General features: G+C 34.1%; 1 protein-coding gene across 8 annotated transcripts in view; it reads left to right on the top strand.

The window, feature by feature from the left end:
• The window catches only part of LOC135134963 (uncharacterized), a 193,850-nt gene extending 181,120 nt beyond the window's left edge, over window positions 1–12,730 (top strand). For all 8 annotated transcript variants that reach the window (XM_064063877.1, XM_064063878.1, XM_064063876.1 and 5 more), the window contains one exon: window positions 11,454–12,730. In XM_064063877.1, the coding sequence (XP_063919947.1) occupies window positions 11,454–11,986 (533 nt within the window). In that variant the 3' untranslated portion in view covers window positions 11,987–12,730. The remainder of the gene's footprint in view (window positions 1–11,453) is intronic.
• Window positions 12,731–13,183: the final 453 nt, after the last annotated feature.

Raw genomic sequence — 13,183 nt, 5'->3', positions numbered from 1 at the left:
ACTCGGAAAACCCAACAGATTTGAACGTCATTTTTTCCTGTAGTAAACAATTTTTGTTTCACTCTCATAATTTTCATTCACTCATAAGAGCTGGGTCATAATTTGTTATTGTGACGAAGACTTGCATCCTTTACATTTGTGATATTCAGTCATGAGTAATGAAATGATGCAATACCATTTCCAGTAAATTGTGGAGGGTAAAGAATTTAAAGACGATTTGTATTCATGAATATATCTTGTTTTTGGGGTTAGGCAACCCACACTACACCGAATTGTGGCGCGAAAGTATCAGTAAGGCTTTTAACTAGTTAGAGCAGCTTTCAACACAAAAGGGTACACAAATATCGTGCAAGCAGTGGCAGCGGCGATGAATATTTCGATTTTGAAATATTAAAATATTATTGCGGTTAATAAAAATATCACTTTTCTATTTTATTAGCGTTGACATTATAGAAAAAGAATTTAAACAATTATTAGTGCTGTATTTGATGTATGAGTTGAATAAAAAAGTAAGTAAAAGAAGTAAAAAGGTAATTTTTAGTGAGCAATAATTACTGTTAAATTACGGTACAGTCGAAGCTCTAGTTATAAACGACAATTGACCCTTTTCCTGTAAGATCGTAAAACTTCCATAGTGACTTTTCGTGCGCACGCATCTTCAAAACCACGTTGGAAATTGTATCCGGCACTCCGGCAGCAGAGCAAAGGCCTGTGACAACAAACCGCTTTGACAGAATGCAACCGGCTACACATGCGTAATCTGTCGCTCATTGGTTAATTTAAACTTGGCGCTCCAAAAATCTGACTTCGCTTGCGCGATGTTGTCTCACTCTGTGTCATTGGAATTTATATAATGTCTACTCACTTTGCTTACAGGAAAAGGGTCAATTATGCTAGAATACGAACTGCGATTATTACTTCAATGTTAAAGACAGAAAACGTTAAGCCTTATTATAATCCGACTTTACGGTATCGATAAATTGTGCCAGAAAATTAAAAACCATATAATTATAGTCATAGGTTGCTTATTCTCAGAGTTTTAAGCCCGCTTTTATCTAAAGATTTAACTGTTGCTTTAAGACTAGTCGACTATAAAATAGTATATGATACTGGTTTATAATGAGGGATTCGTGAAATTTTTTACTCATGCTATAATCCCTCACATTATAAACTCGTTTAATAATTAAAAATACCAAATTTTGTGTGATAGATTATCATAATTTATTGTTACGTAAGTCTATTTTTTTACCAAACAAATAAATTTATTTTTATTAAATGGTTGTCTGTATTCTTTTGTGGAAATTGCTCTATTTTTAATTGTTTTTGAAAGAAATGTAACTCAGCCGAAACTCCCTTCTCAATACATCGATGTTACGCCACTGCTAGCCCGACTACAAGTCGCGCATCTTAAGCCCCGCCCCTGTACCTTTTTGTGTTGAAAGCTGCTCTACATTACGTTTTAATGCCAGTTGCAGAGCGATATTGTAACCATTTATAATTGTTTTGACTTGCCTAGTTTTACTTGTAAACAACTTGGTAAAACCGAAAATAAATTTGTTAAAATTCAAACGTCAATCACAGTGTAGAGATCATTCAGTGGGGACAACTCGCTATTTTTAGGGACCCGTTTTCATAGGTAGTCCTTTGGCAATTTATTACATTATTTTTAATTCTTTCCCAAAAAGTCATATGCACAAAGTTAGAAACAGAATTTATACTTGATTATTGCACTCACATGTCACATGATGTCAACTGACCAATCAAACGCGTCAATATTTGTAAATTCAACCAATCAGCATACAATTACGTGATAATTGCACACTGTGCAATTACCACTACCGATAATTATTACTAGCCAGATGTGCCAACTATAAGATAAGCAAGTACCAGTTAATTGCAAAAAAAAACAAGAGGTTACTAACCAAATATTTAATTATGAAACTAAGAATTGTAATTAATTATGGTACAGTTGTAGTAATTTACAGGGGTTTGTGTGCTTGGTGAAGTAGTAACTATATTTTTAGACATTTGTACCAAAGCAGACGGTGCGCAATTTGTGGATTTGTTATTAGACTCTTCCATAGCCGTTGAGTTGGCGCGTAATTTGTCAATCATTTGATAATGATGATCTCCATCGAGCTGAAGGTATGGTTTGATGGAGAAAGTATTGGCATGACCGGTAATCTTTATAAGCTGTTCTTCACCGACTCCCGCTTTTGCAAGTTGCGACACTGCAGTTGACCGTAATGAATGATTACTAATCTTCTTTTTCTTTATGTCGATGCCTATTTCTTCTGCGGCGGTTCTTGTCCATTTCCCCATTTCATTCCTTCCAACGGGTGAATTTTTGAACCATCCTACAGAACTAGGTTCTCTCCATGCAGGATTTGGCGTTAAAAATAAACGATCGGTGGTTATATGTTTACCTCTCTTGCTCAGCATTTTTTTGTAGAGCCTTAAATAATAAAATAATTATTATTTTGTATTTGAAACAGTATTTAATTACCTAACAGGGCAAATTCTAGGATCTGTGGTGTTTGTTGCAAGCCATTTGCTGTCTGTTAATTTATGGCTACCTCCTTGAGCTGTTTTGGAAAAAATACAATTGTATTCTATTCGCCCCGTAGGCAAACCACAATTATCACTTTCTTCCTTAAAATGTTTGATAGTAACGTTAACACCTTCACATCCCCTCCAAGCTAATTCTAATCCAGCCACATAAAAAAACATTTTCTGTAAACCATCTGGCGTGTCTTCGTTATAAATCTTTAGAATCTTGTTGTATTCTTCTAGAGTCAAAATTGAGGAACTAGTTTTGCGTTTTTCCGGTTGTATTTGTAGGTTCCGGCGTTTTGCGTCGCGTGCATTTCTACTACCCTTGAATTCCAGGTCAACAAAAGGATCAAACTTTATACCAAATTTATTGAAATACAGTTCTTGCAACTGCTTTGCCGTTACATTCCACATCGTTTTTATTACTGCTTCTTTGTAGTCATTACCATCGACTTTTTTCATATTGTACCCCCAATCTTTGAGGATGAATGCTAGTTTTTCCGTGGAAGTGTTTCCATCAAAAACATATTTGCGTTCACCGCAAAACTTCTCAAATTGCCTCCAGATTGAATTTCGTGAGTTCTTCGTATTTAGCGGCGTAATGTTTGTAATAGAATCATCAATTTCTTTTGGCGTGTTACGACCAAAACGAAAATTGGACATGGTTTTTTAAACCCACACAAATTTTGCAAAATGGCTGTTCTTATTTACTTGCGTCGCCATAGTATCGCACACCAAACTACTTCGTAAATCATTATAAAATTATTTTTAAAATGTTTGTTCTTGCAATAATCTGTTGAATATATTGCGTGCATCACAATGAAATCGATAATTTTGAACAACAATAATCTCTCATGCTTGTTGCCTAAGAAAAATGCACTCGTGCTAAAGCACTCGTGCGTTTTCAATGCAACAAGCATTCGAGTTATTGTTGCTCAAAATTATCGATAACATTGCGATGCACTTAATATATTATAACTGATTATTGCACTCACATGTCACATGATGTCAACTGACCAATCAAACGCGTCAATATTTGTAAATTCAACCAATCAGCATACAATTACGTGATAATTGCACACTGTGCAATTACCACTACCGATAATTATCACTAGCCAGATGTGCCAACTATAAGATAAGCAAGTACCAGTTAATTGCAAAAAAAAACAAGAGGTTACTAACCAAATATTTAATTATGAAACTAAGAATTGTAATTAATTATGGTACAGTTGTAGTAATTTACAGGGGTTTGTGTGCTTGGTGAAGTAGTAACTATATTTTTAGACATTTGTACCAAAGCAGACGGTGCGCAATTTGTGGATTTGTTATTAGACTCTTCCATAGCCGTTGAGTTGGCGCGTAATTTGTCAATCATTTGATAATGATGATCTCCATCGAGCTGAAGGTATGGTTTGATGGAGAAAGTATTGGCATGACCGGTAATCTTTATAAGCTGTTCTTCACCGACTCCCGCTTTTGCAAGTTGCGACACTGCAGTTGACCGTAATGAATGATTACTAATCTTCTTTTTCTTTATGTCGATGCCTATTTCTTCTGCGGCGGTTCTTGTCCATTTCCCCATTTCATTCCTTCCAACGGGTGAATTTTTGAACCATCCTACAGAACTAGGTTCTCTCCATGCAGGATTTGGCGTTAAAAATAAACGATCGGTGGTTATATGTTTACCTCTCTTGCTCAGCATTTTTTTGTAGAGCCTTAAATAATAAAATAATTATTATTTTGTATTTGAAACAGTATTTAATTACCTAACAGGGCAAATTCTAGGATCTGTGGTGTTTGTTGCAAGCCATTTGCTGTCTGTTAATTTATGGCTACCTCCTTGAGCTGTTTTGGAAAAAATACAATTGTATTCTATTCGCCCCGTAGGCAAACCACAATTATCACTTTCTTCCTTAAAATGTTTGATAGTAACGTTAACACCTTCACATCCCCTCCAAGCTAATTCTAATCCAGCCACATAAAAAAACATTTTCTGTAAACCATCTGGCGTGTCTTCGTTATAAATCTTTAGAATCTTGTTGTATTCTTCTAGAGTCAAAATTGAGGAACTAGTTTTGCGTTTTTCCGGTTGTATTTGTAGGTTCCGGCGTTTTGCGTCGCGTGCATTTCTACTACCCTTGAATTCCAGGTCAACAAAAGGATCAAACTTTATACCAAATTTATTGAAATACAGTTCTTGCAACTGCTTTGCCGTTACATTCCACATCGTTTTTATTACTGCTTCTTTGTAGTCATTACCATCGACTTTTTTCATATTGTACCCCCAATCTTTGAGGATGAATGCTAGTTTTTCCGTGGAAGTGTTTCCATCAAAAACATATTTGCGTTCACCGCAAAACTTCTCAAATTGCCTCCAGATTGAATTTCGTGAGTTCTTCGTATTTAGCGGCGTAATGTTTGTAATAGAATCATCAATTTCTTTTGGCGTGTTACGACCAAAACGAAAATTGGACATGGTTTTTTAAACCCACACAAATTTTGCAAAATGGCTGTTCTTATTTACTTGCGTCGCCATAGTATCGCACACCAAACTACTTCGTAAATCATTATAAAATTATTTTTAAAATGTTTGTTCTTGCAATAATCTGTTGAATATATTGCGTGCATCACAATGAAATCGATAATTTTGAACAACAATAATCTCTCATGCTTGTTGCCTAAGAAAAATGCACTCGTGCTAAAGCACTCGTGCGTTTTCAATGCAACAAGCATTCGAGTTATTGTTGCTCAAAATTATCGATAACATTGCGATGCACTTAATATATTATAACTGATAAAATTATGTATCTATTCTTTTTTAAGTTAATTGTCCACTTATTTACTTTTTAAATATTTTTTTTCTGATCTGGACCGTCACTAATTAATTGTGCAATTTGCTACGAAATATGACATTTTAATTCCACTATGGTATCTTTATATATATTACCATCTAGGGAACCATTCTTCTTATGAACAAAAAAAACATAGTCCTGATTTGAGCATATAACTATGTAAATTTATAAATGCCAAATATGAAAAATTTAATAGAAGGAAAATAATTTTTCCACATTAGGTGATTTTTTCATTTTCGCAATGTATTTTTTTATTTCTTTATTTAATTTTTTCTTGGAGAAAAAGTTCATTGTTTTTATACGTATTTATTGCATTATTTTGATAATTATCACAAAACTACAAGTATCCTGAGAAAGATAGTGTGAATTGTCTGAGTAACAAATTAAGATCTGTGACAAATCGTCCCGTTTGTAGATTAAAAATCGACTTCTCTCTTTTCTTTCGATTTTCGATATTACGAGTTGACCAAAGTAATGTAGTAAATTGCGTACACGAATCAATTTTTTAATTTTCAAATGAAGCGGTTGTGATACTTTTTAAATTTGGTGGCGACATCTAGAAAAGAAAATTCGGGTCAGGCAATAGTTGTCCTTACTCAATAATCTCTATACTGTGTCTATACTGTATTTCAATAATAATATGCAACGCACGTTACAAAGACCAGGTTTGTACTCAGGACGGTAATTTTTCTTCTGTTTTACTGCATTTTCAATTTTGTTCAGGGTGAATCACTAAGCGCAAATAAAGGAAATTTCAAAAATAAACTCATAAAGCCTAAAAGAGGTCAATAAGAATATGTAAAAATATACAGGCTGTTACATTAAAAACGTTAAACTGTGTGTTACTCACTTTTTTAAATACGAAACACTGTACAGTTGATAAAAATAAATTTTAGTGGGCCTTCAGAGAATTGTATAACTTTAATTTATTACAATTATTTTATTTATATTTCTAATAATAAGTGATGAGATATCGAGGAATACGTGCTAAGTGACTCAGCCTGTAGAACCTTTGGGTAAAATTCATTCAAATAATGTGTATCCCCGTTGTATGACGTGCTTAAAATCAGGCTGAACGAAAATACTTTAGCTTTATTAATGTTTTAATAAGTACTGTAAAACCAGCTTAATATTGTTTCTATGCAAAATTTTGTCATTTCCGTATTTAAAAAATTGTCATACCAACGTCGAAAGAGGTATTTTCTGTGTTTTTATCAGAGAAATTTTACACCTATTTTTGATAAATATTTTATTTGTAAGCTTGTACAAACGAACAAATTTTGAGAGGTAGACTCTTTCTTGAAAAATGTTTCAATTAAACTCAAAATTACAAAATACGCAAGTGCAATACAAGTTGGCTTTGGAATTTCGTGAATTTTGCCGCTTCATTATGATGACTGATGACTACTCGTCATCTGTCGTAGATGTCAGTTTATAACTTAATTTTCTTAAATATGAGAACGTGCTTGCAGAAAATTAGGGGCCACTTTTAACATTTCTTGTAGGAATGCCTGACTGAATATAACTAAGGCTCACACAGTATTCTTATTTATGTTATTGGTATATTGTAGGAAATTGTTTGGTGAAATAAGGAAGCGGCAAATGCATATTAAAATGAAGTAATAGGTTTTCCAAAGTCAACTTGCTGTACTAAAATGAAGTATTATACCACGTGTTTCTTTTATTTGATACAACCCCCGTAATTTTTTTATTTTAAAAAGTAAACATATAATTCTTTGACCAAATTTGTATCTATTAAGATCACCTATGTCAATAAATGACATAAGTGTCAATTTTTCAAGCTGCTAAATTGTCATCAATTAATATGAATTTTTCGTGTATTTTATTTAATAACTTTTTAAGTATTGATTTTAGAAATATTGGTTGCCCTTCATTTTTAGAAAAAAATCATCAGTCTTTCCATTTATGACAAAATATACCCAGTGTTCCATAAAAAAAAAAATAAAGTTGATGTCATTTCCGGTTCTACCGGAAATGATAATATAAATGTGAGATTGCCATCACATATATCTTTTAAAATGATACATTTGCTCAAAGGACTACAGGTTTATCTTTAAGAATAAAAAAGTTACAGGGGTTGTATCAAATAAAAGAAACACCCTGTATATTTGGAATGGTCCTAGGCAATATTTTAAGACTTTTGTATGTACATAATACATTTTTATCAGCACATCGAAAGTATGACGTCAACACAAAACAGAAAACCAGTAGTCTGTTTTTGAGTCACAAGTGTTTAGTATCAAGAAATTTCATCATTTTCGTTTTGAGAATATTTTTATGAATGCATGTTAGTTTTGGTGATAAACAAAGTTAATCACCTAAAACTTTAGATGTGAAACTTAATTCATGGCTGTGTAGTGGCACATCGTGACAGCTACTGTCAAATCAAAGTCCTTATATTAATAGGGTCTGCCTAGGAAAAGGCGTTAAATATACTGAGACACCACGTTGGCAAGTTGTACATGATACTTTAAAATAAAAAGCACAATATTTTGAAAAAATTGTAAGCATAATTTTTTAAATCGGACATACAGGGAGGCTGTGGAAACCAAAGACGAGAAAGATGGGGGGCGCAGCTAAGGCGTGGTTTAATTAGTTTAACCTCAATTTGTGGCCATAACAGTGATATTTACACAAAAAATAATTAAACTACACCCTACGTTTTCCATACCTTTTGTTCCCTGATATAAAATTTAAACAAATCAAACGGTACAATCAGTATTATTGTGAAAGCAATTTTCTTGTTTGAAATATGATCAAAATGTAAAAAAAAACTTCAAACTCCTATACAAGTGTTGAGCTAAAAATACGCATCGTAATATCGTGAAAACGGATAGATGTATTGAAATTCTGCAAACGCTATTGTTTTAGCTTGAAAGGGAAATCTTTTATAATTTACTTAGTACATTGCAAATGTGGCACATACACGGTGTGGTATATATCTTTAACGGATTCTGGTAAGCCGTTAAATTGCAATTACAGTGATGTACAATAGTTAGATATTTCCATATTTCATTTTTAATTGATAAAAAAAAAATTATAAACATAGAAAAAATGAAACTTGAGTGACATAAAGAACTGCCACTATTTTTCGACAGTTCGAACATATACTGTAATAACTACTTTTGAAACAGATCTTGTTGATTATCATAAAATAAAGTGCAAGTGCTTTATTTCACTCAACGTTCATTTTTTATGTTTACAGAGTTTTTTATCGACTGAAAATGAAATATTTAAATATCAGTGTGATAGATCATTGTGATCGTAATTTAACGGTCTATCAAAAACAGGTTTGCGTTGAGACGTCGACAAAAAGCAAGGCAACTTGACGACTTTTTCAACTAAACGCCCGTTAATTATTATTATCTGCACAATTTGGCAACGTCGGTATTTGGCGGTATATTTAGCCCCTCCTTGCGCATGTCCACTCCCACCGGGCGCTATTTGAAATATCGCCAGTCCTGCTGTGACGTCATCAAATTAAATTCGCCGGTTATATCAAGTACTAATTTTCAGGTACACTCGGGTTGATAATGAATAAAACATTAACTTTAGCATTCAGATTGAAATTTTTACATAATTAATTGTATACGTCACGTTGAGCCCTACTTTGACGTCACAGTCTCCTTTTCCTCCGTATACCTTACTAATACATACAGGGACTTTGCTATCAAATAACTGTTAAATAAAGCGTTAAATAACTGCAACGCCAACATCATTATTTTAAAAATAATTTGAACGGCCTGCTACACGCGTTTTTTTTTTTGTCGGTCATGTGGTCTAAAACAATGGTCATGTTATGATTTATATCACCACAACACTGCAGTTTTTGAATGAATAGTAGATACTGTTACGAAATAAACCCATACGCCGCCCCGGTACGACGCCTATGGGCCGTCGAGAGCTTTCTCGTATGTTCGGATATGATGGGTGAATCATCATCGGTGACGGTAACCGGACGGCTTTCCAAAAAGACAAGTCTGGGGCGGGTTACCGGAAGTCTCGATTATGGGACCCAGAAAAGCCTCGAAGCGGCGTTCTCGATCTATCGAGAGGAACGTATAGGTTTAAATAGAGGTCACCGTCGGGAATGATTATTATTCAGCCAGTTCAATCCACGAGAGTACAGCCAAGTTGCGCCGGATTTATTTTCTGCATAATCGCTGTGTAATCAGTCGTGGAAATTTGAGTTATTGAGAAATAAATTGTTGAGTTTAACCCACGCTGATTTTAAATACTCATTCAACGTAACAATACATTGAGTGCCAATTTATAGTAGGTGAATTAAACATTTAATTGGTATTAAAATCAAATGTTCGATTTAGAACATTTGATTTTAATAATTCGGTTATTTTGCAATATAACTGAATTATTTTGATTTTAAATGTCGTTTCGATTCGCTTTTTGAAGAACCATTTACAATGCTTAAAATTTTTAGTGTCCCAGCTTTTTATTTCCACCGATAGTACACAAGCGGAAATTTATGAATATTTTATGAAAAACACTTAATTATCGGCCGCTATAGTGCTAATCAGGCACTGATTACACAAACAGTTTTCTGAAGTATGAATATAAAGTAATTCATTGTACTCTTGTCAAATTCTACACTCAGTGGAAGATTAGAATCATATATGCGGCGAAAAATTTCAAAACATTAATAAAGTAATCAGTCAGTCGCGACCTTCGGTTCTTTGTGAGATATTCAATACATCTTCAAAATGTAATATCTTCGTTAATAACACACTGTTGTTTCCTCAGCTTACAAAACTATAGAAATTACAGGAGAAACAGTGTCGACTTTTTTATCGGATTTGTGTCATTTCCGACAAAAAAGTGCCATTTTCCCCGTAGTTTCTAGAGTCAGCGGAAAACAGTGGTAAAAACCACGTTCCAAAATTTTCATACATAATTGGGACATTGATTTTCAAATGAATGATGATAAAACTGTAGCGACTGACCTTTTTAGGTGTAGAGTGGAAATACTTTGAGAAGAACCCAACAATAAAACGTCACGATTGACATAAAAACGTTGAAACGAATCCATGAATTTAGGGAGTAGAATCTGTGCAGAAACTAAAAGACAGTAACTGTTCATTGAAAAAAGTTCTGAAAATCAAGACACTGATCAGTAAACGGAAATAAGGCTTTAATTACGTCATGAACTATAGTATGTATGCATGAAGAGTATAAATTTGTTTTTGAAGTTAAAAAAAAATCAGCGTACAAATTTTAACCAACATTATATGTATTTAATTACCAATAATAGCAGACAATGTTATTACTAGTCTCATCAGTATGCTCAGCAGCCATAATTGTGTGTTCTACAAACCTTTCCTCTATTAATTATGTTTTCTCAATCTCCAACTACCACCAGCGCACATATTGACAAAACCCGTTTGCTCTAATGCACGTGAAAATATTCATAATTCATGCCTCGACATACTCCGAAATACATGAGGTTCTTGTCGAGAAACCACCGTTTCAATGACAGTTTGATTCGGGTTAGTATTTCATGTTCCGCATTATATGGTGGAATAATTGGATAGACAAACGTCCGAGCAATCTGTTCCTCGACCAGAATTTACATCTCGAAAAATTTTTGATTGACGATATAACTTTTAAACATAGACATCGCTTTATTCATCTTGTCAGGGAGCCATCTGTAGCCATGTGTTTGCGTTGTGATAAGGGGTGACACTCTAATGCATAGTTGTCGCTTCGTGTCACTGAAAAAAGATCTGCTGTGTGAATTTGTCCGCGCGGTAGACAAATTCGAGTATGATGTAACGATGATATTGGAGATGTTTTAACCTGACAGTGAATACAAATCGGTTGAATTTTTTGAAGTATTAACCTTTCATGTAAAACAACAATGGGCGCCATATTTTTTACTAAATTTTTGTGATGGCTATCTTGAAATTGTTGAAAAGTTCTTCAGCACAATAATTTACAATCATTACATCTTCATCAACATCCATCTTTTGTTATGTCAAATTTGTATATTTATTATGTCGCATGTTCTTTCAGCGTTATTTTTAATCGATAACCATCACGAACTATGGCTGTGGCAAGGTTGGTGGCCGGAAAGGGAAGAAGAAGAAGTAGAACTGAGCGACCAAACTGGGTCGGGGGCAGTTCGGTGGCAGGCGGAAAGGAAAGCTGCGATGCAGACTGCTGTTAATTATTGGCAGAAGACTCACAGCGGAGACGAATCGGTGCCCGCTTTCTTGGTTTGGGCAGGTCTTGAGCCGTTAGAATTTAAAAATCTTTTTCCATTTTGGATCGATAGAGAGGACGTGGCGGAGCTGAACTTGAAAGAAGGAAAAAAAGAGGGTGCGAAGTTGCTGGTCGAGAATGAGTTAGCGCTCCTTTCAAGAACCACGTATCCGCTGGCCGAACTGCTGCAGAGACCGCTGCCCGAAGGGGTGGATCCGACTCATCTGGAAATCTACCTGTCGGCGGACGATTTCCAAGAATTGCTGCATATGACTAAAGAGGAGTTCCAGAAGTTGCCCATGTGGAAGCAGACGTCTTTGAAGAAGGAGAAAGGACTTTTTTGACCTATGCTTACGTTGTTGTTAGACAAATTGGATTATTTATTTGGTGGATGCTTCAACACTCTGGCATCCATTGATTTTATTTGAGAACTTACCAGGTTTTGTCACAGTTTCCGAGATTTTATTCTACGTTTTGACATATCAAAATTGCCCGTTTGATTTTTACTCACTCTGAAACAAAATTCTGATTGCCTTTTGGAACAGTGTAAACTATATTTTTATAACTAGTAGCTTTCATACAACATTGTTTAAAATTAGAGGAACTTCATGTAATAAAAACTGCCAATTGTTATTTTATCAGTACTTAAGTATTTTATTTTAATGTTTTAAATGACAATTTTAAGTCAAATTTATAGTGTCTGTGATTAGGCTTTTGTATTTATATCGATAAATCGTAATATATGCTGTTATTGTAAAATGTATATAACATGAAGAGGTGCCTTGTTATCAACGGAATTGAAAGCACTCCTCCATTGGTGAGTTGCCAACATTTTCTAGTCTTTGTGATCTTTCATGGCACTGCGTTATTTTTTATTTCTGTGTTTTTTCAATTTTTTATTCAAATACCTACTAAATAATTTTAAGTACCGCCTTACTAATGTTTCGTTCACTTGCCTATAAGGCGATGTACATTGTTTCCTAAACGCTGTGTACATTATAACTGGCTTTTGTACTAAAATCGTTGTGGACGTTCTGTGTTTTGTATATAACTTTTCAATTACTTAATAAATATTTTCATTAAATTCATTCTCGTCTTTCATTCCCGTACCTTCGACTCGCTAAGTCTACGAATTACCTGATAAGGAACATAACAAGTTCCTTCGCTGGGATATTTAATCAAGTTATATGAATATTGCTTTTCTAGTGTGTGGAATTCATGAAGATAAATAAGTTCTGGGAACAACGTTGCAGTAAACACAATAAATCAAAATGGTTTGATTTTATACCCATTTAAGACGCTTCCAACTTGCAAGATTGATTACAACTGTGTACCACAGCACCACACTAAACGGTTATCATTAGTACATTTCAAATAGAAACGTCTATATCAATTCATTTTGGGACACCAATTGATTTATTGGTGGATAAATCAAAAATATTTATCTTCACGGTAATAGTTTTTTTCTATTAACGTGACATAATTTACCACACAAAATTGTGTTCTCAAATTTCCCATTTTCGAGTTACTAACTGAATAAC

Source organism: Zophobas morio, unplaced genomic scaffold (assembly GCF_036711695.1).
Source record: "Zophobas morio isolate AGI-343-1 ecotype UQ-CSIRO unplaced genomic scaffold, CSIRO_AGI_Zmor_V1 ptg000024l, whole genome shotgun sequence".
In the NCBI taxonomy this organism is placed as follows: domain Eukaryota; kingdom Metazoa; phylum Arthropoda; class Insecta; order Coleoptera; family Tenebrionidae; genus Zophobas; species Zophobas morio.
This window is presented reverse-complemented; position numbering and strand designations above follow the sequence as displayed.